Source organism: Meleagris gallopavo, chromosome Z, assembly GCF_905368555.1.
Source record: "Meleagris gallopavo chromosome Z, MGAL_WU_HG_1.1, whole genome shotgun sequence".
Lineage (NCBI taxonomy): Eukaryota > Metazoa > Chordata > Aves > Galliformes > Phasianidae > Meleagris > Meleagris gallopavo.
The window spans coordinates 56,296,210-56,323,126 of NC_139435.1; the positions used below are offsets into that span (position 1 = coordinate 56,296,210).

General features: G+C 39.7%; 1 protein-coding gene across 1 annotated transcript in view; it reads right to left on the bottom strand.

Moving 5' to 3' along the window:
* CPLX1 (complexin 1) overlaps positions 1 to 26,917 on the bottom strand; it is a 104,217-nt gene that overhangs the window by 36,964 nt on the left and 40,336 nt on the right. The window contains exon 3 of the mRNA XM_019610129.3: positions 8,394 to 8,569. Coding sequence (XP_019465674.1) covers positions 8,394 to 8,569 — 176 coding nt within the window. The remainder of the gene's footprint in view (positions 1 to 8,393; positions 8,570 to 26,917) is intronic.

Here is a 26,917-nt window from a genome sequence, read left to right on the forward strand (position 1 = left end):
TGCAGCCACTTCCAGAGAGTAGTAGCAAGAGGAACAAGGCCTGAAATGGTCTTTGCTTCCACACTCTAAACTTTTGTCATGAATTATTGCCTGAGAAAGTGCCTAGGTTGTGAGGAAGAGAAGAAAATCCATTTTCATAAAGATCAGATTACACCCTAGACATCTAGCTCTGGAAATCTGTTTCCAATTCAGCCATTGCATGGTTTTGGGCAAGTTGCTTCCATTTCCCATGACTCAGTTTCTCCACCTATAATTCACCAACAGTAATGCTATACATATACTCAAAATATATATTCTGGAGCTGTCTTGAGAAAGAAAACATTTTGTGCATAGTTAGGTCTTGCTGGCTGGTGTGTATAAAAAGCACCATGTGGCTACACTTGCATTTGCAGAGAAGCATCAAAAAGGCAGAAATAGAGCTATGTTCCTGAGATGAGTGATATTATTATGTTTTTCATAGTGAATCCAGGCAGAAATATACTGAACAGACCAGCTATCACTTTCTTCTTAGCTCCATTTTTACGGGCTTGGAAAGTTCCTGCCTTGGAAAGCTAGCAAGAATGAATGGCCAAAATTGAGGCACACTGTGGGCTGTGTCTACAATGTTGGAAGATTGCAGACCTTGCAACGAAGGAACAATGGATTCAGCAAGCATATAGGAAGCTTTCCTTCCTTCTTCATGGAGTTATTTTGATCTGTCAGTGACAGGATGACTGTAAATGCTACCAACAAATTTGCAATAGCTCAAATCACTCAATCATAGCCACTTGCAAATCACTGCTAGTCCTCTGAGCAAGGGCAGGTCACCCTTGCACTTTCTCAGGCTATCGACTACACATGGAAAAAGGTGAATGCACACTGCCACTCAAACTAGAACAAATAAAGGTTTTGTCACACTGCAAACATTCCCATTGTGCTCATTTTCTTCCATTTGCATGTGCAAAGAAAAAGTATCTTTCAAATTATATAAAATCTATTCAATCTCTTCCTACATACATATTTCTTTGTATCTGCACTCAAATCAGACAATATACAGTGCATACTGTTTTCTGCAATGTAGTCAGTTTGCTCTGAAAAGAAAAACAAGAAACCCTGAAACCTCCAAACCAAACTCCTTAAGCAGTAGTTTAACCAGCAGAAAAAAGTGCACAAGGGAAACTGTAGAGATACTGTGCGATGAGACAAAAAATTAGCAACAGCTACTGCCTTCCCACTTTTCCTCTGGAGGTAACATAAATAAGTAACTGATGGTTATTGATGGAGGGCTGAGGAGATTTTTGTTACAAAGACAGAATTTCTTAATGTAAATGCTGGATATTTGTTTCCGAATGGATCATATGGCAATGGAGTATCCTTGCATGCCATCCTGGTGTGTATTGGACAGTGAGGTGACAGAACAGCTCCTCTGATAGGATGGCTGGTCAGACACAGATGCTCAGTTACAATGGTATTGGAAAAGAACTTGCAATACCCCATTTTGGGGGTTCCACTGTTCTTGCTTTTACAAGCCAGAGCCAAATGTCTGGAGATCATATTTCAAGAAGCCAGGAGGTCTTGAGACACCACTCGTAAGTCTTCGCAGCACCAATCACTGCGTGTCACCTCTATGGGTTTATTTTGCACTCAATCCAGAATTGGTGAAGCCTCGTGCCAGCAATGTGCATGGGTTTTGCCAACCAGCTCAGTAAGGCGGAAGTAGTTTAAGTGAGGATTTCAGTAGAATAACTTTAAAAGCAACCCAATCAGTGCATAATGGTAAAAAAGGCTGTATTTCAAGAGTCATTTCAGTAAGTTCAGAAGTATTACCCAATGGGATCTAGTTAGCAAGTATCCAAAGTGACATCTACTGGTGTAAATCTGGATTAGCAAGAAAGATAGGAATGAAATTACAGTAGACCTGCACAAAAAGAGCTGCAGGTGAACCCTTAGGTGTTTATGGGGGAATAAGCAGCTGGAAACTGAACATGCTGAGTTCTTCTAAATAACTGAACCTCTAGATCTTACTGATGGAGAGAAGAAGATGTCAGTTTGTTTTTGAGTTGAAATGTGCTTCCTTTTTCCTAATGTTAAAAAATGGCCTGAACCTACAACATATAGAGGAATCCACAAAGATTTTTCCACTAGAGAAGATCAGTTATTTTAATGTTAAGACCTTGCAAATACACCTTCATTCAGACTTCCCAGGGAATTCTATAAATGTGGCTGGATTCATGAAGACAAAGACATACTGCATATCCTGGAAACTTTCATGGATATATAAAGATGAAATTGCAAGGGTTAGCTAAGTACAGATTTCTTTGAATCAGTCCAAAGATGACTGTTTAATACTGGCCCTGAAGCTCCTTGGCTGGGACAGCAGTCACTGCTGAAAAGCACATCTGGGAGGTTAGTGTTCTCTCTCTCAGCCTTCAAGAGATGCTGCTGAACTAAGGCATATCCAGATAACTTTGCTAACTCTCAGCTTTCTAGTTGTGCTCTCTGGTATTGGAGATTAGTTTGTCAGTCTTCTTCCAAAAGACTGTCACCTGCCTCATAACCAACTGAGACTTTTACAGAAATACAAAGCAGAAATGCAAACCTGGCAAGCATATTTCCAAAGGCTGAGAGTGCTAGAGAAGAAAAATAGATTAGTTTAGTAAGATATTAAAGGGCTTTACTCTGAAGCATAGCATACTAAAGATTTTTACTCAATGTTATGGGGAAAAGTGATATGAGACTTTGAGAATTTAGCTCAGAGAGAACACAGGCTGGCCAGAACATCCTTGCATGGATCAGGTTGGTATAGAATTTCTGGCAGGAGGGAAGTCTAGTACAGTCCAAATTGTCTTTATCATCTTTACTACCTCCAAATGCCAGTATGAAAATGACCTGCAGTGGTATGGTTTCCCCTCAGTCACCTCACCCTGCAAATGTCCTTTCCTTCCTCTATTCTGCCTGCATTTTATCCAGCTTTCACAGTCCTCAATAGCCAATGAATCAAATCTGTCTAGATATGCACTAAACACTTCAGGACATGTCCTTGCAGTTTATAGCCAGAGAAACCCATGATTAATTTGTTGTAAAAAATGCAATTCTGCTTGGTCATCATCATTAGTGATGTTAACCCAAGAGCTTACTTCTGTGAATGCACAATACAATCCCTGTCCTACAGAGCATCACACTGGGAGTATCATAGTCAGATCTACTGCTTTCTCATAGTCAGAGTGCTTGTGACGCACTTGTAAATACTCTTCTGTCTATAGCACAGATAGTACCAGCACTAACCTAAACTAAGCAAGGAATTTTTTTTTTCTTTGCTGTAGGTTTTGGGTTTTTTTGAAATTATCAAAAGCACAAAAAGACTCAAGTGAATAAAATCTCTCAATTCATGTAATACACAGGTATTTCTGAAAATCTTCTAATATCTTCACACTGAACAACAGTAACCACAGCTTAATGCTTAATTAGATCACACATGCTGGCTAAAAGTTCACATCACTGGTTTAATACCAATGATTTAAAAGGGAAGAGATCAGACAGGCTGTTTCACTGTCAGTAATCCAAATATTCTGACATCACCTAACTTTAACTGTGGAGATACTGAAATTACAGAAGTCCTAAATATCTTCAAAGAACAGGACTTTTTCATGCTTTTCATAGGACATGGACATTTCCAAGTACTGCAGAGAATCTTATTGCCTATAGATGAAAATTCCTAATCTACTGAGAGCATTTAACAGCCCAAATGGGAGCTAAGAATTAATGACTCTAATCAAGAGACAGATGGACTCACACTTAACCAGAGCAAGGACTGCACATTTTCCTATTGTCTGATATGCTGCCTGAAGAAACGAACACCAGAATTCTCAACACCATTTTCTCATTGCCAGCCAACATTGAGACAAGCAAGTGCTGCATACCAGGGCCAGCTGATGCAAAGAGATATCAACATTCTTTTGCCACCAGGGCTTTAAATACATAATGACTTTTTTTTTTTTTTTTTTTTAACTCAGAATATAGAAAGCAAACAAACATTTTTTCGCTTTCCAAATAAATCTCAGAAGAATTAGGGAGATATATCTAACTTGGGTAAAGGGCTTGTAGGTATCTTAATCAACTATGTTAGAGAAAGCACAGCAACAAGAAGAAGAATTTGGATACTGCCTAGTAAGTGAGGCTGGCATGGCAGAGATGAAGTACTGTACATCTGCTTATTAAACAAGCAGTTCAGCCCATTGCACACAACGGGAGAAGTGTGGTTTCTAGTAGCACAAACAGAACACGACTGTGCCACTAAGCACTTTGTCACAATTTTTAAACAGCATCCAACAAGGTAAGTTACATTCGTAGAGGCAACTTCTTCCAGATTTTGAATTTTCTCTTTGCCACGTTTGTGCTTCTCATGCAGATTGCAGGCTCAGCTTTCAGGACAGAAATTCTTTACAATATGACTAAACTTCATTTTTGTTCTCTACAGTACATAAGGCTAGTCAAAAGCAAGCTAGCTCAGAGGCACTACCCCATTTTACACTGAGAACTGAGTGTACAATAGCTACTACAAACCTGAATTCTGTCTTGAAGCCGAGCCATCTGAACAGAGAACCATGCTTAAATACTTTCTCATTCAAACCCATCACTGTGAGGACAGTCCCAAGCTTTTGCTAACTTTCAGTGCACACTCAGCAATATCCATTTTCCAAAGCACGAATAAGATTTGCAGGAAGCCATATCACAGGCATTGTCTCACTAGCAGCCAAAATAGGTGGAGTGTTAATTACAAAGCACGTCATAGGGCTCTCTCAGGCCTGCGTCCCACCACAACGGAGGAAACAGTTATGTAATTAAGTAATTAGGGATTTTTACAGTGAGAAAAGTAAATAAATACCTGGGTATGCAGGTATATAACACAAGGTTATGGAGCAGGATATTCAACCCAAGAGCACTGGAAACAAGATGGCTGCTCTTGCATGGCGTGCTGATAGTTCTGGTGCTTGACTCTTATCAAGCTAAAAGGGATATTAGCTATTCACTGCCCCACCATCTGGGCATCAGAACCTGACTCATCTGGCTCAGGGGCATTAAAGGCCCCTCAGGAGTCTTGTGGCAGTTGACTGTGGCACCTTTCTCCAGAGACAGCTGTGGAAGAGTCCAGAAGATGTATGAAGCAGCAGCGTTCAGATCAAGCCTGGGTCAGACCTGGATCAGGCCAGAAAGCAAGTTCCATATATAGGTATTGGGGTAGGAGGAAGTTCTTCACACACTGTCAATCCAGTTTTGTATCAGAGTCTGAACTTTAATATTAGGAAGGAGCTGGCTTTAATGTCAGATAGTAACTGGTGCCAAAAAAATTCAAAATGTCATCTCCAAATGTCATTCTTGAAAATTATGTCTAGACAAAAACGTTTTGTATTTTTTAATGAAAAAATATTTGGTTGCAGCATAATCTGTTCTTTCATTACCCTGAAGATTCCTTGTGCCTAGCTGCCATGTTGGCTGAGTTCATATGTAACTTCAGTTTAACAGAGTGGATTAAGAACCAGAAGTTAGCTGGAGCATATGTACTGCATCATTCCTTTCAAGCTCTACCATGGCTCCCATGTTTTCCTGAAGCCATAGAAGAGAGATGGTATTCATGACACTTTTTGAAGTACCAAGGTAAAAAGTCCAAAACAACATGAAAAATCAGTTGCTTCTATTGGCCTTGCCTAGAGCAATACTAGCTGATTCATGAAGCTGTTATGCTCTGAGCAGTGCCTGGGCCATACTAAGGGTGTGTCTATGGGTGTGGGTTTGTGATCCAAGTGCTGTACTTTCAAACTTGTCTTCTGAATAAATATTCTATTTTTACTCACATTCTCAATTTTCTTGCTCATTACTTACTCCTTTGCATAAAAAGGAACAAATCATCTGAGAGATGTCTAACATTTAAAACTTCTTGGATATAGCTCATACTCGCTAACAACAGTTATTGTCTAAAATAGAAGCTGTGTTTTGGCTTTCTACTCTTTTACATTTCTGTTTTCAGAGAAATGAAAATGACTTCTGTTAAAAAAGTCAAAGGTCATTTCTAAATGAACAAGGAAGGAAATAAACCAATTGCTTTTTTCTAGTCTTTTAAAACTTTTTTCACAATTTTAGTCACCCAGTTACAATACTTGATCAAATTGATCTCTGTCAGGATAAAGCAATCTCTCTCTTTCACGTCTGTCAAGCTGAAAAAAGAAAAAAAAAAACAAAACAAGGAAATCCCAAACTGCTCCTTTCTATAGCCTTATCTGTCTTTTCTGATTCTGCAGATAACAGCTTCCTCTTTCAAACGCCATGCTACCTGAGATTGTCCCCACAAGAGTAAACCAGTGAATGGGGCTCCTGCATTTCACAAGACCCTGTTGCTAATATCAAATGTAACCCACCACATTGCTGTAAGAGCTGCAGTACGAGCTTTGACTAAGGTCAAACAACATTCCTCCAAGTGTCCCTATTTACCCTCTATGCACAGCCAGAATTCGCCACTCAAAGCAACATTGATCAGGTATCAAAGTATTTCCAAGAGACTTCCACACCCAGTACTCAGCTTGACTCAGCAAAACTGTCAATATCCCAGGGAAACTATCGGCTAGACGTTTCAACCAAGCCTTAAACTGTCTGCAACCTATTCTATATCTATATGATGGTCAAGGTCACCTATGATTTGTAACAGTGAACGCCTCAGGTGACTTAAATCCTTTCATTACAGTTTATCTAACATCAAGAAAAATGCAGTCCCCATCTATCTTGTCACTTCAGTGGCATAGAAGAGCAGATAGTGACTGTTGGAAAAAAGGCATTAGGCCAGGTATCTGCAACTAGAAATTCATCACACTTCTTAATGACAAAATCAGACCCATGTCAATGCTTAGAAATGCACAAAACACAGCAAGCACGCAGTGCACACATTAGCATATTTATATTAAAATGTTACAATACAGGGATATATACTCACTAAATATGCCCCCCAAAATAACAGATTTTGACAAAGTTAAAGTTCTGAATCTGTCTGCCTTATAACTAATACCCTCTCTTTGAGGATCACATGAATACCCTTGTCTGGCAGAAGCAGATTCAGAGCCAGATGATTTACATTAAGTTCTATGTCTTCTTAGAAGCTTAAGCCCCAAATTCTTTATTTGCAGAACAGTTTTTGATACCTCTTTCCAAGATGCCATATGACTTAAGAACAACAGATCCTTATTCATACTTCTGTCCTGAATCATAATGGTTGTGTCAGAAGGTCAGCCTCGTGTTGTCATTGTTTTGTTTGTGCACAGGCACTCTCAGCACTGGGTTGAGACCTGAAGCTTTCTCCCAGGTATGTTCCTACTGCACTATAGGCACAGCACATGGTATACCTCTTATACTGGGCAGGACTTCCTCATTTAATGTACAGGTTTTGGTCTAAAATTGTTATTGAACATGCCATGGGAATTGAGCCACCATACTCTGTCCTTGCACTCAGCCTTTACTCCTTTCCAGACATTTTATTCTTTGGCAAGTGATGTAAACCATAGCACAGGACTTCACTATTAGGAAGTCCTCCATCAACCATTAGACATGCTTGTTTCCAAGTTATCTGAGCTCCAGGACCTCTTCCTATAAAATTAAGTTTTTCTAAAAAGGCTGTTTTGATTTGGTCTTGAGAATGAGGAAGCAAAACTGCCTTCTTTGTACACGCACAAATCCCCAAAACCCAATGCATTGTAACAATGGTTTCAGCTATCTTAGATTAAGCTAATTTCTCTAGTAAAGATTTGTTTCACACATTTCTTTTCAGTCTCATTCTGAATCTTCACAATTATTTGTTTTCTTTTCACACTAAATGGTAACATTCCAAGAATCAGCAATTAAATTCAGTAGAAGAGACTGGTTCCCAATGGTTAAGTTCCTCAAGTAACTGAACCTCTCTTCCTACTTGTGAGTAGTGGAAGCCAGAATATAAAAAGCTGAGTAGATTGTGCCTTTTCAACCATCAAAACAAATAAAGCCTCCAAAATGATATAGACTTTAACTCTCAGAAGCGCAGTGAATGATGACACTTCTCATAAATGGGAAATGTAAGCTTGGAGAGCACATGTGCAGGAATAAAGAAGCCTGTAGCATTTGGAATAATACTGGCATTTAACAGAAGATGAGAAAAACAGTTTTCACCTCACACCTTCACTCCCTGTTTCAATATTCCAGTGCTTCTCAGTATGAAAGGTGTGTTTAATCAGGTACACAGATCCAGGAGCAGTGCACAAAATAGAAAGCTCATTGTGCCAGAGTAATCACGTGGCTTTACCTGGGTGTTCAGGGGACTGGTGCAAATCAGTTGAAAGTAGCAGTTCTCCATTGAGCATTGTAAGTCACTCAATGCGTTCTGAAAGCCAGATCCCTACCTTGTCTCGAATCCCCTGTCTCATAACTTCTCTTTCAGCCTCCATCTTGGCATACTTGGCTTTCCTCTCCTCCTCTTCTTGTCTGAGGGCTTCCTGTCGCTCTTCTTCTTTCTTGGCAGCATCAGGGTCTTTCTCCTCATCCCCACCCAGCATCTTTCCCATGTCCTTGGTAGCCCCTAGAGAAAGCACAAGAGGAAGACAGCCTTGTAAAAATGTAGGAAAACCACCATGATGCCATGTCTCCCCATTTCCCCCACTCAAGAGGGTTTAGGCTGGAATGAAACTGGTAAAATCCTTTTAAATAGTAATTCCTTGGCATTCTTAGAGGTTAAGTGTGGGGAAGAGATTTTCACAGGCTTTACAAGTTAGTCTTCCCAGGCTGGAGATAGTGGAATATTGGTTCTTACAGGTAGAGACGTCTGCAGTATGTCAGGGTAACAAGTCCTGAATTGCCCTTGCAAGGACAGTTGTCAGAATGATCACTATCTCTAACAATCACCAAAGAATTTGTGAAGATGTGAGCTTTTGCATGGCTTTTCTGTCTTTTTTATTCCACCTGCGTTTCTTTTCCCAGAGCACTTCTTTTCCCAGAGCTCTAAACTGAAAGCAGCCCTGAGCTGAAAGCATCTCTCCAGTGCCTCCAAAATGTGAAAGAGAAATGGTGCCTTTACATGCCTGATAGAGGAGCATGGGGAAGATGATCATTTTATGCCTAACAACATCTAGCATCTATAAATAGCTTTTAGACATGTGGGAAATAATAAACATGGCTGTCTCCATTCAGCTAAGCTAATCGCAAGCCTTTAGATACTTCCAAACTGTTAGGAAATCTGTGGAGAAAAAGAAGACACTCAGAGATCCACCCCACAACAAACCAGCTGTAATATTTGTGCTCCCTTGCTACCATTAGCCTGCATTTACTATCATTTTGCCTCCTCAACATTTTGGGAACAAATTCACTCAGCCTCATCAGTATTTTCTTTCCTTGGATGCAAGAAAGGCTAACTGAAATTGCCAAGCAAGATGTGCTAGAATTTGATAGAAAGCAGAAAAGCAGCGCAGTCTAGTTGTGATACAACTAGCAGATACATCACTAAGGAGGTTTTCTGTGTATAAATAACTGATGACCCATTAATTTCTGGATTCCTCTCAATAAACATTCCTGCTGATTATTAAACTCCTTTGGGTTCAGTATTCTATCAAGTGTATTTCTTTTAGTTTCTTTCCACTTAGAGCTACCCAGACAGTGTAATATGCTAGTTACTTAAGAACCAGATTTCAACAGCAGAAAGAGATGATTTTTTTTTCCCTCTAAGCGCTCTTCCAGGTTATCATTAAGTTATAATGTCACCTCTGTTCATCATGCAAAGAATGAAATTGCAGACTTATTTTTCTTTTCTCTCCCAGACAAGTCCAGGATTTTGAATATGTTAAGCAATAGATTTTACAGCTATTCAACACACAGAACACCTATTGGAGCAAGAATAAACTCCAAGAACTTCACAGACTCTCTCAATTCACCCCATATTTCAAAGGCACCTACTCAATGGGTACAATGCTGCTTTGTAGTACCATTGTTAATGAACTGGAAGGAAATGTATTATGAGAAACGTTACAGTACATTTTAATTCAAATCTCCTGCATAACTTTTGCTATAGAAAACCTTTTTTAAATTCCTTTGTCTTCCTAAACATTGAGCTTTACTGTTAGCACCCCCTGGATAACAGCTTCTGTTTTAAGTTGCTGACCAGTGGGGGCTCCAGAGAATTTATGTGCATACAGCTAGAACACTACAATTACAGGAGCAAGCTGGAAGAGGGAGCAGAACTTCTGTCCTCATGTCTTCTGAAGCTTCCGAGGTACCTCAGAAGAAGGAAAAACTGAATCTGTTCATATGCTTGCGTCTTTTTTGTCTTCTTTCCCATCCCAATCATAACATCTAATTTGACATAAAGATAAGACAGAGAAAGCCAAAGTGATCACTAATCAGTGAGGAGCTTGAAATCAGCATACTTCCAGTACCCCTAGGTAAGACCATAGGATGAACTCAGAAGTGGCTGAAGCTCCAGAACATGTTTTTGATCCTTACTTCTTAAGAGATGTAAAACAAGGGCAAACCATCATTTTTCTGGCTGTAGTGAACAATGCATCTAGCAAAGCACATCAACAAACTTCTGGGCTGCATTAGAAAGAGCACTGCCAGCTGATTGCAGGAGCTTATTCTTCCCTCTACCCAGCTCTCCCCCTTATTCAGCCCTCTACACCTTACCTGGAGTGCTGTGCCAAGCTTTGAGCTCTCCAATACAAAACAGATGCAGAGCTACTGAAGTGACCCAGCTAAGGGTCAATTGGATGATTAAGGGGCTGAAGCATCTCTTATATAAAGAGAGATTGAGAAAGCTGGAACTGTTCAGCATGGAGCAAAGAAGGGTCAGGGGCCCAGGGAGTGTCTCAGTAGTATGCATAAACAGTTTGTGAAAGGGAATGAAGAAGAAAGAGCCAGGCCACTCCATGGTGCCCAGGACTAGAGGAAAAGGGCACAAACTGAAACAAAGCAAGTACCATTTAATCATAAGAAAAATAATTTTTTTTAAAGGATGCACAGAGAGGAAGTAGAGTCTCCCTCTGCAGAGATGTTCAGAATTTCACAGGACTGTTCTATGCCACTTGTCTAGTCTAATGCATTTATGAGAAAGGGATTAGACTAGACAATCTCAGTGGGTCCCCACAAACATCATTGCTGTGGTTCTGTGAGATCTCACAAGTACAAATGTTAAATGAAAGTGCATTTTGCAAGGGCAAGGTTGCAGAGCACATATCCAAACAGATCCTGCATCTGAACTGATGGAATGTAAGTTCTTAGTCCTCCTCACCTCAGGCATAGGAGCACCATCTCCTAAGATCCTTCAGTGGTTTTTAGTACCTCACTGACACCAATCAAGTTTTTACACAGGAAAATGAAACACAAAATCAACCAGCAGAAGAATTGCTCAATTTGTTACTGGTTCAAAAAGAAAAAGAATTATTGAAAAAAATTTGCCTAAATATTGTCATGTAAAGTTCTTTTCTGCAAAAGCTGTATAGAAGAGCATTTCTAAGGATGACTTGCAGAGAAAGATTAATAGGAACACCCTGGGCATTCTTAATCAAGCAAAGAATGATGGAAATTTCCACATGCCATTGCTTCAGGTAAGGTAATTAAGTCAAATCAGCAGAACTTCTTTAACACAAAGCTCATTCCAGAATGCAAATAAAGAGCACCTCATGCCTGTCTTCAAGAGGGCTGCATAAATATACATGCTTAGATCTCAGAGGATGTTACAGAAATTCCCCTTCTAAATCACAGGTGTCAGAGGCAGCAGTGAGAGGGTTATTTGAAACATTTATGCCCTGAGGGAATTCTGCAGGTAAAAAGTTTTGTATATAGGCCAGAAAAATGGCTTTAAAAATACATTTCTCTCTTAAGCATTCAGTAACTACTGTCAAAATAGCCTCCCTTTTAGAACTTACACTTTAAAAAGAGTAAAAGATGGCAACTCATTTTGCCCTGCCTTACATGACAGGAAGCCCAGGAGATGGATGTTTTGGTACTACTATTTGTGGCTGAGCCATATTTAGACCGAACAGATAGGGCAACTGACGTTTCAGGGTTTTTAAACAGCAGCATGACTTTCATGCTATTATCTAAACATCTGCAGCTAATCACACTGGAAAAGGAATGGGCCACTCATTTTGCAGCATCACTTCAGAATCAGAACTAACATCATATTATTGATATTGCTGGGGAGAAACTTTTTATTATCTTGGCCACAGTGCACATATTAGTTTTTGGCTGGTTTAGTAGTTGACCTCTACCATTTTACTTACTGTTACGGTGCTAAAAAAAAAAAAAAAAGATGAATTTGCTCTTAAGAAAAAAACATTGTAGTAAATACTGTGGGATTCCTTCATCTGCCTAGAAATCAAGACACTTAATCAATACTTTGGCAGGAAAGTTTGGACTAATATTTATCTCGAGTCTTCAATAAACAAAATACATTCATATGTAAATTTTTATTGCACTGTGAATCATATCCAAAGGAATCAGTTCTTATCCAAATGTTCCGGGCCAAACCTCTTTCATGTTACAGAGATACCTGCAGATTACTCCTTCTGGCTAATGTGACACAAGCTTGGTCTTCCATTGCAGCCAAAATACACACCAGTATGTGAGATTCTTTCAGACAAAATACAAGCTGAGCTTCTGCTTTCCCACTCCCTCATCTAAATATCAAACTGCATCTCCAACTTGTTTACTTTCCTCCAGCAAATTAACTATGTGTAAAGTGTAAAATGAGCTAGATAGACTGAAAGAGCATGTATCATAATCAGGGTGAAATCCCAACAGTGATGGCTAAATTCAGATTTCGGCTTAAAGATATTTTGGTGTTTGATGGATATCTGGCTTCCCATTACACCGAGTGGAAGCCCACTATGATCTTCAGTTCCTTGTCTACAGCTTTATCAGTGACATTTCCTACAGTGCCTGAATCACAACCAAGTAAGGGAGTCCAAGGTCACATCAGGCTCCAGGCAAGGCACACACCCATGTTTGGTGAGCTTACATACCTATCTCAGACATCTATACCTCACGTAGACTCCTTCCTTGTCTTACACTGCAAGCTCCATGTTAACTATTCTGATCTAGTAAAGTCATCTAATCAGCAAGTTAATGTCCAAATTTATCTTGATTTGGAGACAGAGTATAAGACCCAAACTAATTTACAAGCGCAGAAAGCAAAAAGTAGACTGTGTGAATTGTGCTTATCAAGATCTCTACCCAGGCAGATCTTCTGTGCTCTTTTCTGGGTTTTCCGCCAAGACTTATAATCTGTATATTACGAGCTTTTCAGACATAACATGCTACATCTCCCCTTTTCCGTCTCTTCATCATTAAAGCAGCAATGAAAGTAGATGCCAATATTGCTCAAAGACTCTGCGTTTTTCTGAAATACATGATGGAAAAAAGCTGGCAATTTCTTCTTTCTTTGAGTCACCTCAACCAGGAGATGCCTATTCCAGTGTAGAGTTTGTTATAATTCAACATACAGTTATCAAAACTGCCATGAGCAACAGAGATTACAAACTACATAATCCAAAATCACAAGCCTAACGGAAACCCTGGCCTTTCTATCCAATTGATGGAAATGAGAAAGGCAGAGATGGGTCTGGTCCACAGTAATCCAGGTTGCTTCACCTGTTTCAGAAGCAAAGATCTTATCATTGCATCACATCATTACAATAAGAGAGTAGCCACTATGATCCTGTACAAAAAGTAGACCTACCTCTTGATCCACTTGAAAATAGTACAAAAGAAAACAGTGCTATTTTAGGAATGTTTTTGGAGTAAAACAGTACATTTCTCACTTTAGAAAGTTGTTTTCTTGCAGATGTTTGCATATCTCATCAAAGACAAGGACAAAGATTCCTCTAATATCTGCCTTACACTCCTTCAAGTCGGAAATAAAGGTGCAGGGTATTCCCTTCCTGCAGTTTTATTAGACATGAGATGCCAATTCCAAATCAAGGTAAATACCACATCAATCCTTTCAGCTGAAAAAAGACTGACTTCTTCCTACTAAAATTTGAGTAAAAATGTAACAGCCTTCCAGGAAAGTATCATATGCTTTACCAAAACAGTACCTGTGTGAATAAAATACAGTGTTTGTACATTAGTACTGAATAACTCCAAAGGAGCCATCACAATTTATCAACTAACACACCTATGGAAACACATTAGAGATCTCACTTCTGTAAACAAGCCACTAATGCTAAGTTCACTTAAGAAGTACTTGAGAAATCATAACAACTTTGGAAAGGCCAATTTCTTCTCCTTCTGGTGCAGTGGGGATCTCTGATAGGCATAATTATCATTGCACTAAGTGAAAAAGTTCTTGATGCAATTCAACTCTCAAGGCTCAAAGCAGACATGGAGCTCTGTTCACTTCATATCTACTCAGTTGCAAAATCTTAAACAAATGAAAAGGAACATATCGATTCGCATTTTTGCTCCCTGGACTAAGCTATGGCCTGAGGTGTATTTTTGGGTCAGTAAGACGCCTAACAGTTTCAGTGGTTGGTTTTCTGAAACATCACAGAAAAATACAGTTGGAAGGATCCCAGTGAGGTCAGCCTGAACATATCAAGCAGTGAGCTATGAATACTGAATAGTCCAAAAGTTATCCAGTGGTAGAATACAAATGGCCATGAAGGGAGTCAAAAATGAACACTCAGAGCTTCAGTTTACTTCATTTATAATGCATAGATTTGTTTTTTTATTTTGTTCTTCCCTCCCTCCTTACCTCAGTAGATAGATTACCTTTCAACTAAATGAGAATCCAAGAGACCAGTCTCACCTACACTTTGCCTCAAGGATCTGACCTTGTCATTCCTGCCAGTCATCTGTATGATCTGCTATCAAAAGATTATAGAGATGAAGGCAAAACAGTGAACAAAGCTGTAGTCAACAACTGGGTGGCTCTGCAATACAATTTGGATTGCTTTCAATCAGAATTTTTGAGCTACATCTCTATAACTACACTTGGACGGGTGCAGTTCCAGTCCTAGAGGACACCCTATGAAAGTCCACAATTGAAAAGAAGGGGCAACTTTTACCATAACTGCGGTGGCAGGACTTCTGTTGCTGTTCTGGTCCATAATCCCTGGCAAATGCTTGTCTTGTCCATTCACCTCCTGTAACATGGTGAGCATGCAGCTATAAAGGCTATAAAGAATAACTGTTTGTCCAGGTGTCACAAACTGGCTGTCCAGGGTCTCCCCCTAGCCCATGAGGTCTAGTCCACGTGGTCAAAAAGCTTGGAGTGGTCAACTAAAAATATCTGCTTTAGGGGGAGACTTATCTTCTAGACATGCTGGCTGGCTCTCTACTGATGGAAAAGAGGACAAAGGCACCCTGTTCACAGGAGGCCACCTGCACTGCATAATCCCAGCATTAATCACATGCAATTCCTACTTCCATAAGAAAAATGAACCTGAAAGCAGGTCTACTTGCCACAGTATTTATTTGCCTGGGATTTATGGTTGTTTCAGTCTCCTTTCACTGCTTCACAGAAATTATTCACTTTAGCACAGGCAACCACAATTAGCTCAGCAGTTTTCTTCTGTCTCAGTTTATTTTTCCATTCACTTCCACTCACTATGCAGCTCCCCAAGAAAGAGCCAAAGGGAAAGAACCACAATGGAAAGTGTGCAAATCTCTGCTGGTTTAATAGGTTTCCCAATGGCAGGTTGAAAATTGTTCTAGTGACAGATTCCAGATCCTCTCTGATGCCTTGGAAAATCAAAATGTTCCCCGTGGCTTCTGATTGATGAGAATAATGAGCCTACCCAGGAAGCCCAGACATCAGCTTCTTAGACAATCCTGCTGATAGGAAACACCCTGTCGTTTTAAAGAAAAGCTTGCAGAGGCTGTAGCAATACAACACAATGGGACTTTTGGTGACATGTTTAATAGATACACATACATACAGTGTTTCACAATAGGCAGCAGGCTAAAGCCTCTCTGAAGAGAGGAATGAGACTGAAGAAATAGTCAGAATGACATCCTGCAATAATTTCTCCCTCTTGTGGGAGGTAACATTTATCTGCTGCCAAGAAAGGGCATAAAATATTGCTCATTACGTAGACTTCTGTGTTCTGTGGTACTCAGAGCATACCTGTTAGGTTAAAAAATGTTATGTAGATCCATATTCCTGTTAGCTGAAGTCTGATAAATTTGCTTAGCAGCATGACAGGCATGAAAACAAAAACTTCTTTTAAATGAAAAAAAAAAACAAAGAAAAAAAGAAAAAGAAAAAAGGAGGGTATTTTAGAAAGATGTTAGGACCATGTCAGTTACTTCCCCAGTAAGTGGAAGATTGCAAACCACTCTCCTCTGCTGCAGCAGGGCTTCCCAGGAAGGCATATCTCTTTGAAGAAGAGATGAAAGAGAACCTATTGGCAGGAAGAAATGATATTGCATAGGGGAACTAAGAAGAGAAGGATTGGAAATAAGCAAAACTATCACTGAAATATAACACCCTCCCACCATAATATTTTAAAGGAGCTATGGCCCAGATCTTCAATGTGATGAGCCTTTCTCAGATGGCTGAGCTCTTCTGATGAGGTATCTCTGTGCATCTCTCCCTAACAGGAAGATAGGTTTAAGCAGGTGTTATACATTCTAACCAGAGAAATTATCAGAAGATATTGTAAAAAGGCATGAACTTCTTAAAGGTAGTAAGTACCCCATCATATATTTTCTTAATACATTTCAAGAAACCTAGATGCTTGCTAGTAGAAATACACTGGAGTTGGGATGCTTCTTAGCAGCCGCATTGTTATCAGTGTGGGGTACTATATCAAATAGTTAAAAATATTACTTGAAATAATCTGTTGTTATGATTAGGTGGCCATAAACCACATATTATTGCATACAATCAAGTTCTACTTGAAGAAATATTAACATACATCTTTTCTGTCAGTTCTTTTTTGTTGTGGTTTCTTTTTTGTTATTGTTTTGTTTGTTTATTTTTCCTACAGTCTTTGCTGGCAATCACTTTTTCCCTCAAGTCTCTCAAGTCCCTGAACCTTAAGACAGGGACTGAGGCAGTGAAGTCCCTCCCAGTGTGAATGAAGATTTGTTTGAGACTACTCAGTGAAACTGAACTTGCATAAATCTAAGGATGACAATGAGATGCATCCAGACCTGAGGGAAGTGGTACTGTCAAGCCCTTCTCCACCATATATGAAAAGTCATGTCGGTCAGATAAAGTTCTTTTAAATGAGTAGAAAGACCCTAAGAGCTACATAATGATAAATCTCACCTCCGTGCCTAGATCATGAAACAGATCCTCCTGAAAGGTATCTTTAAAAATATACAAGATGAGGAGGTGATCTGAGAGAGCCAGCACTGTGGCCAGTCAATCCAATAGCTTTCTATGATGGAGTGGTTTCATCAGTGGACAAAGGAAGACAAACTGCTGTAATCTACCTGCAACTCTGTAAGGCCTTTAAGGTGGTCCACACCATATCCTGACCTCTAAACTGAAGAGGTGTGGATTTGAAGGCTGAACAACTCACTGGATGAGGAATTGGCTGGATGTCTCTATACAGGCAGTTGCAGTCAACAGTTTAATGTCTAGGTAGAGTTCAGTGTTGAGTGGTGTCTCTCAGGAAGTCAAAATTGGGCCAGTACTGTTTAACATATTTATTAATGTCATCAACAATGATATTGAGTTTACTCTCCACAAGTTTGCAGAAAACATCAAGCTGAGTGCTGCAGTTGGCATGACAGAAAGAAGCAATGACATCCAGTAGGTTCTGGACAGGCTTAGAAGAGTCCTCCATATGAACCTCATGAAGTTCAACAAGGCTCAGTGCAAAAGCTGCTACACCTGGATTGGAGCAATTCCATACATAAGTACAGACTCATGAATGAAGGGATTGAGACAAGACCTTTAGAGAAGAAGCTGGGGACAGCAGTAGATGAAAAACTTGATGTGGACTGCCAGGCAACGTATGCTTGCAGCCCAGAAACCCAGTCCTATCCCAGTCTGCATCAAAAGATGGATGGCAGCAGGGAGACAGGGGGATTGTCTGCCTCTGCTCTGCCCTTGTGGAGTACCATCCGGAGTACTGTGTCCAGGTCTGGGGCCTCCAGAACAAGAAGGATGTGAAGCTGTGGGGGTGAGCCCAGAAGAGGTCACAAAGATGATCAGAGGGCTGGAGCACCTCTCCTGTGAAGAAAGGCTGAGGTTTATTCAGCCTGGAGAAGATAAGGCTCTGGGGAGACCTTATTGCAGCCTTTCAGTGGAGTAGTTAGGAGGGGTTCGTAAGGGAGAAGTAGAGAAACTTTTTACGAGGGCATGTAGCAATAGGAAAATGGGCAACAGTTTTAAAGTATAAGAGGGTTGATTTAGATTAGTTACAAGGAAGAAATTCTTCACACAAAGTGTAGTGAGGCCCTCACACAGGCTGCCCACAGAAGCTGCTGATTCCTCATCCCTAGAAATGTTCAAGGCCAGGCTGGATGGAGCCCTGGGCAGCCTGATCTAATGAGAGATGGCTCTGCCCACAGCAGGGGGCTTAGACTGCGTGAATTTTAAGGTCTCTGCCAACCCAAACCATTCTGTGATTCTGTGCTATTATTTAATTATGTGTCATGTTTTCACAAGCCTGAAGATCAATAGGTCCAAGCTGCAAGTTGAAGAGACAGTTTTCCAGAGAAGCAGTGAGACTTACACCGATATGAAATAACAGTGGTTGCAGACACACCAGTCCCAGAAGGAATCTCTTTTAATTTCGTTTGCTCTCAGCAGTTCTTATACACCCACAGACAGAAACATAACATATACATCCACACACACACAAACATTGTATCTGCTAGCCAGACTAACTCCATCTTCTCCCTGCAGCTTGGGCTATTTCAGGTCTATGTGGGAGTTTTATCTAGGATGCAGCACTGATGGAACATAAATAAAACCCCAGACAGATAAATTAATCCAGAAGGAAAAAATTCAGACAGCAAAAGGCAAAGTGTGCCTCCAGGACTATCAAAACAGAAGCTATCAAAAGCCTCCACCTTCCCTCAATTAAATATAAATCACTTCAGAAATTTTCAGCTTCTGAAATCATCCGTGTCATAACCCCAAGAAGCTCATTAAAAGACATGATAACATTTGAAATGAAAGACTTATTTGCAATTTCTGAAAAGTTCCCTAAGCAAGGTAGTTGTGTGGCATCTTTTACAATCCTTGCCCTTCTAAAGCTCTGCTAAGGCTGGACCAGAGTTGTGAAGAGGATACAGGCATATATCCCTAAAGAACACGGACAGTGTACTTTGCAATGTCTTTTTTATGACGGTGCAAAACATGACTCCCAGGCTTTGGGCTTGCTTGCTACAGTGGAGGCAGAGGAGTGTGCTTTTGGCTTCATATGAGAGGTGCTCCTAAACCTCATGATGTCTGAATGGCATCTCTTGCAAGAGGCATTGTATCACCAACTGCACAGCCCTAGGCTGTTCCCTTCTCTGGGCTCACTTGACAAAGCAGTTCTGCCTGGTTTCCTCCAGCAGTCCTGCCCAGGCTGACTCTCCCCTGCCACTGATCTGTGGGCCTGCACATCACTGTGGCTTGATGGACTTACCTCCATGCTATTATGCTGTTGTGTCAAAGAAGCTCCGAAGTTGCTCTCAGACCATTCTCATTTCCTGCTGCCCTTAGCACAGCTGTCTCTGATCCACGTAAAAGTTATACGGCATGTACAGTTTTCCGTATATTTCATTCCCCACAAAGCCACACATCTCATAACCTTTCTTCTGGGGCAACAGTGAAACTTCAGGAGAAAAGTTTTCCTGAAATGAGATGGTAATGGGCTGCTCTATGCAGGCAAGCTTAGAATGCAGTGCTGAGTATCCCAGACCACTAAAACTGAGTTGCAATATATTTGTTTATCTGTCCACCTGCAATCCTAATTTTGAGCTAATAGCAACAGCAGACAGAATTAGCTCATGAAAGAAATAGCACACTATGCCCAGCATTTTCTAAGCACAGTTCGATCTCCCATGGCTTTGGCTCTGGTTGCTGCTATTTAACTTAGCAAGGTGCTTGCCTGGCCTTTCAAGAAATCCATGTAGGTCACTAAGTGGCCTACTTTCAGAAAGCTGGGGAAAAAAAAAAAAAAAAGAAAAAGAAACAACAAAGATTCCAGGAAGGTGGAGAGAATGCACTGTGGAGCAGCTAGACCCAACAGAGTTCAAAGCATTCTGGAGATCTAAGATGACAATATTCAGTCATGAAAAGCTAAGATCTCTAAGATCTGAAGTATCTTTCTGTTTGAAACTTATGGCTTAGTTTATAAAAAATAAAAAATAAGAAAACTCACAAGGCAAAGCAGTCATTAGCATATAACATTGTTTCATACTGTAAGAGCCTGGAAATGCAAACAGAAGGCTGAAAATGCATTCAAATCACCAGAGATTTTAGAGGATGAGAATACAATACAAGAAAAATAATTCTGTCAGATTAATTTAAAGTTTGCTAAGTATTGGTCATGCTTCAAGTCTAGTAACTAGGCAAGATGTGTGAGCTTATTTTCAAAACTGTCATTGTGGAGTTATTCTCTTACTACTGTATTTCATTTACAAATCTTAAAATATTTATTCTGTCAGGAAAAAGATTCAATATGGAATGCTTGATCTGCAAGTTCTCTGAAGACTGTATCCAAGCAAGAGAGGCCTGAAATTCCTAGAAGAAGCTAGAGAGTGTCAGAAGCTGCATCCCTATGCTTCCTTATTCAGTGTACACAGCTGCTGCCATTTGACCTGGCTATTGTCTCTTTTCAAATGCACCAGCCACATTCTACTGCAGTATTTAGTGTTTATTAGGAACTCTGCATTACTATCTTACCTTCAATCAAGGTGACTTTATGCTTTTGTCAAGAATTTCAAGTATATCATCCCACTGTTTGCAAAGCTGGCCTTTGAATAACTCACACACACACACAAAGTCACATTTTCCCTGCCAGTTTTTGAGTGGTAAGTCTATTCTGACTACCTGAACACGATCTCTCATGGTTAAGAACATTCCAAGAAAAGGCAATTTGCTTAAAATATCTGGGAATAACAGGAAATATCTTCTGCTCCCAAACTGAATAACATACCATTTCTGTTGCTTATGTTTACACCAGTGAGATAAGGCCTTCTCTTTCATTCCAACATTTGTGCTTATGGATCTTCCTCTTTTCATGTTGACAAAAAGATTTGTGATACAGTTCCTACAGAAGTGGTTGGATTTGCTTTGATTTGTTTTCATTTGCTGACAAATCTAGGGGCACTCCATCTATGTGTACTAACATGAGGTTTGTACCACAGCCTTTTCTGAAGATGTCAAGATGAAGAAATCTCCCTTTTTTGAAAATAAATTGTGAAAGCAATTTGACTAAGAAAGATTCAAATGGCCACCTGAAATGCTAGCCAAAACCTTGCCACATTGTATAACCAAATGCAAAGGAATTCTGTCTTCTCCTGTCCAAAAAATACAGGTAGGGTAAGAGAAGTCCAGTGGAACTATTACTACATTGAAAAGAGCATCCATTTATAATATACTTTAAAGATATAGTCCATCTGAAAGCAAAAAAAAAAGCAAGGAAGGATTTGCCTCTTATGTACACAAACATCAAAGGACTCCATGAATCAGAAATCTATCCCTTGGCAGGGCTATCAGGATGAGACGTGACAATGACCACCCCATTTGCCATCAACTTCCATGGGCTCTGTGTTAAAACCACACTGCATAAGTCTGAACATTATAAACAGACTGATTCAGCAGCACTGTTTATGTATCATTCAGAAGAGAACCTGCACACACAGAATAGATTAGAAGAGCCCAAATAGATTTGTTCTTGGTGCTTCTTTAATTTAAAATATCTCACTCATTCTCTGTCAGAGTGAGACCTACGCAGCCCTGCTGGAACATGCAGATCTCAGCACGAGTGCTCATAAAAGAAGGGAAGCAGAGTTTTTTCCAGAATTTCATAGTAATTTACTTCAGGAAACAAAAGACTCACAGTGCTGTTAAACACCTAGGAAGTAAAGAGCTCTTGCAAGTCACCTTACAGCCTCAATTGTAGAAACTGTGGTTGTTCTATTTTAGGTCTTCCATCAGCAGCTGCTTCTCTATCCCTTTTTAATATATAGGCCATGTCTACTATTGATCCATGCATTTTTCAGCATAGTATGGAGCTACCTTAGTCTATAGAATTACTCAGAAAAGCTCAAGGGATTAGGAGATAATTGGGCAAGAAAAATAATTGATGTAACTTCTGTACTTTCTTTTTACTGCAGTAAAGTCAAAAGAGAATTGTAGGGCATGAAATAATTTTGGGCTATAAAAATACCTTTCTGGAACTTTTCTATTGAAGATTTTGAAATGTTGCCCAATTTGAGATTACAAATTCTCATTCAAATATGAATAAAGCAATATTTTAATGTCTTACATCTCAAAATTTACCTCAGCTCACAGAAATATTGAATAAATGAAAGAGTCAAGAACACAATCCTGAAACAAAACACTTCTATTAATGCCTATCCAGGTGTTAGAAAAGACGAAATTTACTGTGTAAGACTATAGCTTTGACTTCTTGAATTCATGTGGATTTCCATTGCAACAGCTTATTACTTAAATAACACAGAATTTCAACTGTTTATAGAATTTCTTCACTTGAGCTCTGGAGCAAGTATTGCAAGTAGTGGTCAAGACTGCTCAGCTGTCAACCATACCTCATAGCCTAATTTATAACTCGGAAGAACGGCAGACACAAGAAAGAACATCAAAAGGGCAGTTTCAGCATTGAGATGTTTAACAAAAGAACTCCAGAGGAATTAATAAGAAGGACTGTTATTCTGAATCTATCAGACATCTCAAGTGCTCCTGAATTCAGCCTCATTCTTGCAAACAGATGGGCTGAGATTGAGAAACTTCCAGTTTTCTTCTATGAAAAACTAAAATTACGCCATTCACTCTATGCAGGGAAAAGAGAAAAAAGATTTAAAGAGACTACATTCTCAGCAGCAAAAAGTGAATATCTGTCAAATTAAGTAAAAAGGTACTCGCTGATCAAAGGTTAGAAGATCTTCTAGCAGTAAATAAAGCTTTTTTGTGTCCACTGATAGAAAAATCTGAGGAAATCTGTGAAAAAGAGTGCATTTTATGCTGTGTATGTGCAGTCAGCACTTCTCATGGATTGCAGTAGGTTCTTATAAATGTGTAACTTAGACTCCATTTGCAGGACAATGAAGAAGATCCAAAGAATAAATGAACTCTTTTTATTCAAGATATTCCTGAGTTAGCATAAAGATGAACTGAGAGTTAATACCTTTAGATTATCAGGATTCAGAACAGGGCTGGGGTCAAGGAGGAAAAATGGTATCCACTGCCTTTGTGTGAGCGTCCTTTTAAAAAAAAAAAAAAAAAAAAAAAAAAGAGTAACTTTACAAATTCTACCATCATTTCTGGTAGGCTCATCTTCTCTGATGTCCCATAAGGAGATGATTTCATTTGCAGCTTTTTATTCCGTGTGATGAAGGCAGTGTGTATGTGTGTATGTGTGTGTATTTTACAACATTACTACATGGCATGCACAATCTTTTGGTGGTTGAAAGTCTAATAAGGGCTGTTACCATCAGAAGATGTAGACACATTAAGTCTGCTCCACCAACAAGATCTCCTGATAAATAAAATGAGATGTGACTAAATGTAACATACTAAATTACTGCACTCCATTCCGTCCCATTCTTAGCTGGAGGGGGAATTCCTTCAGGCCATAGGAATGGACTCTACCAAGGGAGAGATGCCTAAGCTCATTCTGACATCACTTTCACACATTAACTCATTGCTGAGACAAAAAACAAATCTTTAGTTTCTTTCTGAAAGGTAAACTTGTCCTGCCCCCAAATACACAGCATTTCTAAATGAATGATTTTGCATTTTCAACATCCAACTCCCTAGGTTCATAGGAAATAATCGTAAAACACTAAGGATAAGGATGGAATGTGAGGAAGGAAGATTTATTGACACTTGGCTTCAGGTTGCCAAGATGGATTTCCATTTTTTCAGCATGGTGAGAATAAACTTTCTGTTTTCTTTTTTCTCTTTCACAGCATCTGTGGATGACTAAGTAGAGAAATAGGCTGCAAACCATGTAATAGGCACAGAACCATGTAAGTGAAGGAGCAAATAAAGCTAGACCCATTAAGAATGTTGTCCTATAGCGGCCTATAGGGCCTGTTTGTGAAGAATTTGTCTATGAGGTTAAGAACACAGAGCCTACCAGTCAAGATCAACAGTTCTTTGATTACAGGCATTCAAATTAAGCATTCTGATATTTACTTCTGATAGTAATTTTGAGGGTATAAACAAGATTTTTCACTTCAGAACGCCATTTGGGAGATAATATTCTCAAAGGCAAGTATAGCCATTTTGCAATTTCACATCATTTGGTTTTGCTTTGGTAGCTAACACGTTGTCCCTCTCTGCTACATGAGAGATGCTCTTTTATCAAACTAGGAGCTTTGAAATAGCTAGACCATTGAGACCTCCAAGCATGCTTCAGAGTTTTGGAGTTCAGTACACAGACTAACGCTGGATTTTAGTGTAAAATTGAAGGTCACACTAACTAGAAATCAAAATTGTCATCAGACACTACAGCAGAAAAAGGAGATCCTACCAAACCCTTCATCAAGCACTATTTTCTAACATTATTTATTAAGACTAGACTGTTAGATAACTCCAGTGATGTGTTACCAGTCCCTTTGGCCCAGAATTGTATATGAATTTGATGAAAGCACTGGGAGTTCTATTTACTATACGTCTCCTAAATGTTTTGCCTCAGAAACATAATGGCATGCACACTCAGAGGAAAACACCCTCACTTCTGTAAGCCTCACAGTCAGTCCCACCTCTTGTCCTTAAACAGATTTTATAATTGAACTGATAAAAGATCTGTTGCTTATTCATCACATCATTTTATTTCAAGAACATATATATACTCTCTTTAATCTTTAAGTCTAGAAGCTTGAAAACTGTTCCATTAAAAAAAAATCTTATAATGGAGGCCTGCTGTTTCAACAGGATACACTTTATTTCATCAGTATTTTTCCATTAACAGTTGTCAAACCTTAGCTGTGAGGACTAAATCTGTGATAGGCAATGTGCTGTCTATATGAAATACAGCAAGCAATAATCTTTCGTCTCCCCATCTGCACAGTGATAGAATTAGAGGGCGCCCCACTGGTCATGCTTTGTCAAACACTGACACAAGTACTTTTCATCTGAATTGCAAATTTATGGAGCTATTTATCTAATGCAAATATTCTTGCTAGTGGACTCTCTGAGAAAAAAAAAGGGAAACAAGTAAACTGAGAAATTTTACATTCAGTCATTTGCCTAAGGTTCTATCCACGCCTCTGCATGTGTATGAAACCTGACTGAAGATCTTGTTGTACAGAATGCTGCATCCCAGTGCAGCTGAGATATATGGAAGTTTAAGCACTTGCCATGACAGGACCTGGTGCCTGGGCCTCATGCCCTCCCTCACACATGCCCTCTCACTGCAACTCCAAACATCTAAGCACAGATTTTTGCAGGACTCCTCTGACAGTGGATAAAGACGTACTACAGAATTTCTTCCTCTGTGAAGAAACCACAGTTGTGGTTTGACCTCAGTAGGGTGAAAAGCACCACCTCCTACTCCTTCTCCTCAGGAAGACAGGGGGAGAAAATATGAAAAATCTCATGTGTTGAGGTAAGGAAAGTGAAATTACTCACTAATTACCATCATGAGCAAAACAGACCCATCAAAAGAGAGATTAGTGTAAATTACTGTCTGGTAATGAGAGACAGAGCAGTGAGAACTAAAAGCAAAATAAAACCTTCTTCCCTCTATCCACATCCTTCTACCTCCTCCCCCCAAACAGCACATAGGAACATGCAGTGGGCCCTGCGCTCCGTCCGTAGCACTCCACCTCCACCACTCCTCCCCGATCTCTCTGTGCTGCTGTCCCACGAGGGTCCCTCACACAGCTGCTGTCCTTCCCCACACAGTCCCCATGCACTTTCCAGAGGCAGCAGATCTCCTGGCACACCACTCCAACACATACATAAGGCCGAAGATAACACCAGATCATCTTTCAAGAGCCTGCAGAATCATGTAACCAATAACCCTTAGAGTCTCTTCAAAAAACAATCCTTTTTACTGGTTAGAGACAACGCACATATTGCTGGTACTCAATATATTCAACCATTAATTCCTGTCCCTTCTTTTTCTTACCTGAAATTATCTTCCTAACTCCTTCAATTCTGGACATTTTTTAGTGATCTGAGATGGATTTGCAAAATGAAACTGGCCACATTTGTGTGGTCAGGGAGGCCTCAAATGTCTGTGAAGCATTTTGAGCAACACTTTTCTGAACCACCAATATTCTCAGTTGCCCAAGGAACCCCACCACAAAGCAGACTCTAGTAGAAAGGGTTTTGAAGCCCATTGTTATATGCTTCCATGCTAGGTAAAGACCAGGTTAAAAGAGCATAAGGCACTTCTATACAAAGGCTAATTGTGTCTTTGAGTTTAGCTGTAATATCAGCATAACTATACAAACATATAATTATATAATTATAAAGGTATCCTCTCATACACCTTAAATTATTTTTATTTTATCAAATAATCAAATAAACCACATTGCCACACCACCGTACAAGGACTACACAAAATACAGTTCACTAATAATAGACTTTGAGTTCACTTTGTTGTACGGTCAAAACTACAATAACTAGAGACTCTGGCCTAGTGTTATGTGACTGCTCAGGAACAGTTAACATTGCTAGATATAGTGACTTCCAGCTGCCCCAGGCACCACAACAAGTAGCACCATGGCTCAGAGAGATGCCAGGTTACTGCAGAAGACAATTCTGTAATACACAATGGGTTGT